The sequence below is a fragment of the Cyprinodon variegatus genome, unplaced genomic scaffold (genome assembly GCF_000732505.1).
Source record: "Cyprinodon variegatus isolate N-32 unplaced genomic scaffold, C_variegatus-1.0 Scaffold924, whole genome shotgun sequence".
NCBI classification, from domain to species: domain Eukaryota; kingdom Metazoa; phylum Chordata; class Actinopteri; order Cyprinodontiformes; family Cyprinodontidae; genus Cyprinodon; species Cyprinodon variegatus.
In genome coordinates, this window is record NW_015151377.1 from 133118 (window position 1) to 139552 (window position 6435).

The 6435-nt window shown below is 36.8% G+C and overlaps 1 protein-coding gene across 1 annotated transcript in view; it reads left to right on the forward strand.

Moving 5' to 3' along the window:
• Positions 1–6435, forward strand: part of LOC107099959 (tyrosine-protein kinase Yes) — a 38617-nt gene that overhangs the window by 17965 nt on the left and 14217 nt on the right. Inside the window, exons 5-7 of the mRNA XM_015398292.1 lie at positions 1182–1285; positions 3980–4129; positions 5479–5634. Coding sequence (XP_015253778.1) covers positions 1182–1285; positions 3980–4129; positions 5479–5634 — 410 coding nt within the window. The remainder of the gene's footprint in view (positions 1–1181; positions 1286–3979; positions 4130–5478; positions 5635–6435) is intronic.

The window sequence follows — 6435 nt, forward strand, 5'->3', positions numbered from 1 at the left end:
TTAAGGTGAAAATAGAACTGTCTGGCAGAGAGGGAATGAGAAAAACAACATATTGCCTGCTTTCACTGAGCATATGATGCATTCTTATGGTTCAGATCCTCGGCTGTGACGAAGACATTTTTGATCTGACTTCTCTTAAGCACTCTTGACAGTGTTATAATTGATGGATGTTTAAAACACTGGGGAAAAGGCAGCCAATTAACTTCTTACTATGTCTCTTAAAAAAAAATGTGAGCACCTGTTATTGACAGGATGCCGTATCGCCTAGTGAAACAGCTCCGAATGCATTGAAGTGTTTTGACATAGACCAAGCCTTTTTTCAAAGAGGTAAGATTGTTTGGAGCTGGGAGCTTTTTCCTTATTTATACAAACAAACATTTTTGTTTTATATTCAAATATTTATTAGATGAGGTTATAGGCAACATTGCCTGCTGCACATAGACAATTATTCAGGAGAAAACTTAATATTTACTTCCTACCAGCATGTGAGAAGCACAAAAAAACATTCAGATTCTTAAACATGCATAAAGTACATTAACCTTGCCATGCAAGCTGGATTGTCGCAAGATCTGAGTTTTCAGTTTTACAACAAATCCATCTTGAAGAGTCCTGCTAATACGTCTGTGTCCAAACCACCAGCAGGTCTGGCCAATGACATGCCGGCAGTGTTTTTGTAGCGGGACATGTAGGAATGTCGACACTCACAAGGACCTTGCTTGGGCATTACAAACATGGCACGCTGGATACAGCAAACAACTCGGTTTTAGCTAGAACAGCGACAATTTCTCGTTAAAAAAAGGAGCAAAGAGAAGCGCGTGGTGCATTTATAGATCAGAAAGATTTCTGTGCTTTTCTTCCAACACGATTTGGAAAAAGTTTGTTTTATCAACCTATGAAATGTCATGATTCACTGCAACAATCAGCTACCCAATCAGCTCGAAGTATTGCACTAAAAGTCCCTGCTTTTCACGGCAAGACTGAACGGCAGCATCCCAGATTGATAACATATAACTTAACTCAGTTCTACACATATCCTTCTCGCTACTGCCAGGTTAGAAGTAGGCAAGTGGCCAGCATTCAGACTTTGCATCAGAAATGAATTCAGCATTTCTTAGGAATGACATATTATACTTTATATTTAGTTATTTCAAGTATCTGACTTTTCTTTTCTCCTTCCACAGGTGGTACTTTGGTAAACTGAGCCGAAAAGACACTGAGCGTCTCTTATTACTCCCAGGGAATCAGAGAGGCACTTTCTTGGTACGAGAGAGTGAAACAACAAAAGGTAAGGAAGTGCATTTAAAATAAGACGACACAAAGAGGGACCTTTATAGCTGGTCTTTAAGTAAATGTAAACATTTCTTTTTTTTTTTTTTTTAAGGCCTGGAAACATGTTTTTTGTTTAAACAGAGAAGTTTTGTTGCATTCCTTTTTTACAACAGCAGCACAATTTCAAAACCTGTTCCAGGATTTAGAAACATCCCACTCTCCCATCACAGTACAGGAAACACTGAATCATTCTGTTTGAGGATGCACATGAACAGTATGACTGCAATCCTTAGAAATTAAGATACACTCAAAGAGCATCACTGATGCAGACCATTATAGGAAACAAAGTGTTTGTTTAATAATTCAGGGTAATCTGAGGCAACAGTTGAACCTTGTTGTCTGTCCATGTAAATATTTGAATCCCTACCATTATACCATGTTTATTTAGAGGTGCCTTTTAAAGGTGGGAGTCTGTGTGCATGTGAATGTTGCAATTTATATCATATACTGTCTACTAGTGGAACAGTAGGAAATTACCCTTGTAAGCACTTCTACAACTGTGTTGTTCCTGGAGATCATAATTAAAATACCACCAAGTTGACAGAAACTGAAAAGATATTGATTATTTAATTGTTGAATCACTGTCATGTATGGAAGGCCTGGGAAAGGGTGTGGATACTTTCCAGGTTGAAGTCCTAGTTATTTTATCATATGCTGCTTTAAATAGTTTTTTGTTTCTCAATTCCCTTTTTTTAGCCTTTTTAAACAATGGCTTTGCCTAGACGGTGTAGTTATAAAGATTGCTCATTTGAGTCGGCACCACTAAAGGCAGGCTAGTAATGGAAGGCAAGCAGTATGCCAAACTGTAACTACATTTAGTCAAAAACCACTGTACAAAAAAAGGCTGCTGTTGTTAAGCTGACAACATGTGGGGAACCTTTTTGCCATTACATCACATGGTTTTTGTGAGAGTCAACGGTTGCTCTAAAAATATGAGTAAAAACAAGGATAAAATGATAGCATTGTTGATATCTTTGACATCTTATCAATTATTAGCATCTTGTAGCTGACTGCTTGTGTTTCCTCATAAAAGTTGGTCCATTAACATACTAACAAGTTCCAGCATCATAAAGAAAATCAGGTTGAGGTTGGATAATGATCCAAATACTTTTCAACTCAGAACTTAAATTTCCAAGTTAAAGGTATTGTGGAGGATTTTCATTCATTTTTCACTATATAGAGAGGGGACTTTAAAGTGGACTTTATAGCGAACTTAGTTAACTGACTGTTCAGACATATGATCACTACTTTTTCCTCCATTGATCACATATCTCCTCCTTCACTACGAGGTGCCTGAGGTATCTTTGTTATTAGTCGCCGCTGTCGTGTAGCGATAGTGTATGGCAACAGGGGGCCTCTGTGACAGCAAATCCCATAATCCTTTGCGAGTAGAACTCTCCATGCAAAGCATTCCGGGATATATCTGCCTCTTCTGAGGCCTTTCTTCTCTTCTCATACACTTCGTAGACACTTGATAAATACACTCTTACGACCCTCGTCCATTTTCAAAGAACCGCAATGAGAATGGTGAGCTTCAATGACTGTCTGAAACTGTAGCTCACCACAGATATACGCCTGAAAGTGCGCATGCTCAGAAAAACATAGCTTACAGGACGAGCATGTAGGACGGCCTTACGTAAACATATCACCAGAATGATTGACAATTAGGAGGACCACTTATTTAGACTACCCACCCGGGAATAAAAGATCGTCCTTTATACCTTTATGGTTCGGGTACAACAGATTTTATTTCTCAATCATTTAGTCCAGGTCCTGAAGCAGAACCCTCAAACCATCTGCAACCTCATCAGGACCATTGTAGGGAGAACCTCATTTTGACCTGTTCTAAGGACATTATATCAAAGTTGCATCAGCCTTCAGTGTGTTTTTCCACTTAAATTTTGTTTGTGTCTCTAAATCCAGGCCTCTATTACTTAAAAAATGTGATTTTATTTATGTGATTTTGTTGTCAGAACATTCAACTTTGTAGAGAACAAATTATTCAATGAGATGTGTTATTTAAGTGTTCCCTTTAATTTTTTTGAGCAGTGTATGTTTACATAAAGGTGACCAGATTTCTGAAATCAAATCAGGGGACATTTCCAGCTCATAGATAAAAAGAATGATATCTCATCAAAATAGAATTAGGAAACTGGGGACAGTCATTTTCACTTATCCTTTAATATTTAAGCAAAACAAATCTGGTGTAAAAGCCAAGAATATGCCTTCAGCACTCTTAGTATTTCCTAAGATTAATGAAATTAATGAATCAATAATGTCATCAATAATAAACTTGATATGTGTCTCTGTTTGGGGGGTGGGTGAATTCCAAATTCAGCATGTTCCATATCTGGTTAAACGGTCAAATAAAAAAAAAAAGTGATTTTTGCTGTGCTCCACTTGTCTTCTGAATTTCTTTCCCTTTCTTAAAGCCTGAATGAACTCAACACTTAACCTGCTACTTTATGGTGTACAATTTACTTTTTAATTGCGTCTTACTTCTTGCCTTTGCTTGTTTCTTTGCACACTCATCAGAAAAAGACTGGCTTTTTGAGTTCCGGTATTTCCAGATCATTAAGTCGATAAATCTCACTATTATTTTATCCCTTCAGAGTCTGTCACCCTAATGTCATGTATTTTGGTTTTTAAGGTGCCTTCTCGCTATCTTTACGTGACTGGGATGAGGTTAAGGGTGACAACGTCAAACACTACAAGATTCGCAAGTTGGATAGTGGTGGTTATTATATCACTACAAGAGCACAGTTTGAGACACTACAGAAACTGGTGAAGCACTACACAGGTAAGCATCCTAGGGAAGCTTCATCCTCGGGCATAAATTACACTAATATTTGTTAGTAATGAAATAAAGTAGTTTTATTTACTGAATGTTATATCTTATGTTTATTGGCTCTGTTATTGTGACACAATTGTAATTAGGCAATAGGAGGGGTTTCCTGAATAAGAAATTTTGAGAACTTCTGTTTTGTAATTTTTAATAAGGACAAATTTGGGAGCAATGATCTTGACGAGGCAAGGTTTGCCCTTAACTTACCATTGATTCAGTTTATTCAGAATCCCTCCTGCAGGGAAAAACTTTTTTTGAACGCTCAAAGATAAGATCTTGTAAATATGGAGATCAAATATTTTGCTGGAATCTTTGAAGTGTTCAGAGGAAATACAAACAAAAAAAGGTTTGTTGAAAGAGTTACCATGGAAAAGGTCTCCTAAAGGGAAAGGTAACATGATCGAGGTTGATAACATTGCATTCCATATAACACAGTTTCCTGTTTAGTAAACAGGAGCATACAAACTAGGAGACACTATTTACCAGTGATGAGGCGCAGTAGTAAAATTCAATATGATGGACTTTAATTTTTAACCCTGAAATGGAATACAATGCTGTTAATTTCATATCGGGCTCCTCTTTTGAGTAATTAACTGTAAACCTAAATCTAATCAATGCCTGTGAATACCTTGGTGGAACTTCAAAAAGCAATAGATTATTCCTTTTTAGGTGATTAATATTAAAATATGTATTTATTTAAGCCACAAAAAGATAGTGCCTGCATTTTTTCCACTTGTGTTCTACAATTAAACACAGACAGCTTTAGGTCAAAGGTAATGATAATAGTTTTGGAATTTCCTAGTCAGAGCTCGACTTGAGGATCTGTGAAAGGAGCAGAATGGTGCTCATCACCAAAAATAAATCATAACAATTCTGGAAACATTTATTATATATATATATATATATATATATATATATATATATATATATATATATCTCTGTTTAGGGAGGGAATGTTGAACCTTACAGTTTTTGGCTGTGCTGTTTCACAAAGCAGCAAACCTAATTATTACATGAAACAGAATTGATTTCAAAGACCAAATGTGGATTCCGAGCTCTGTACTCCTTTATATCTCCCCAAATGCTTTCTTTAAACTACATAAAGAAAAAGGTTTATATACAGGATTTAATTCCTCCCAACTTAGATACTGAATACAACACTTTGGTTTTCTACATTTTACCCAGATTCACCAGGAAAATTTAGCATGAAACTTAAATGCAGTTTTATCTAATTTAGATATAAGCTGGAATTTCATAATCACCTCATGATTGGTTTGTCATAACTCAAAGCTGCTTTCTTTCAGAACATGCGGACGGTTTGTGCTACAGGCTGACCGTTGTGTGCCCAACAGTGAAGCCACAAACTCAGGGACTTGCTAAAGACGCCTGGGAAATCCCTCGAGATTCCCTCCGACTGGAAGTCAAACTGGGACAAGGCTGCTTCGGGGAAGTCTGGATGGGTAAGGCACATATTGGACTGCAGTCAAGCTCAAGGCTGGATGTCAGAGGTTAATTAGGTAAACTGTGATGCGCCACAGCTTACTCTAAATCTGCTTGGTACTTACTGTAGAGCAAGTGTCTCATGCATTCTCCTAGCATCTGAAGGCGGGTAGAGCAAGAACTGTCAATAACTGTTTTACTTTGCCCAATTAAGTGTTTATACCTTAGTTCATCAGCAATAGCAGAAAATGTCACCTTGTGAATCAATCCTCCCAGTTGACTCTTATGAGGCTGCTTTTTCACAGTGCTTTCCAGTCTTTCTATCCGTTTCAGTTGAGTGTACAGATCCAGAAATATTGCGGCTGTCAGGTTAAATCTTAAGCCTAATAGAATTGAATGTCATCTTTTCTTTCACTGACAGCTGTTTTACTCAATTAATTGCGAAAAGATTCCTCTGTAACTGTCAGTGTTTAGTCAGAAAACCAGGAATGACACTTTCACTTTTGAAATGAGTGTGTATCATAGAATTTTTCCATCTGAGGTCTAGGGTTGTCAAGAAACTAAACTTTTCAACTCGATACCGATACTAAGGAAAATATTCGATACTCGATACCATTTTGGATACCACAAGAATAAAAACTCAAAATTTCAACAGAAATATTTTGATTAATAATTAAAATACAATAAACAATAAGAACAATATTTTGAGGTTGTATGATGTGCACAGTATTAAGCAAACTTGATAAAAAACTTACAAAATTAAAATTAAGTGTTCCTTCCTTTGCTATGCTTTGCACACATAACAATGACACTAGCCAAAC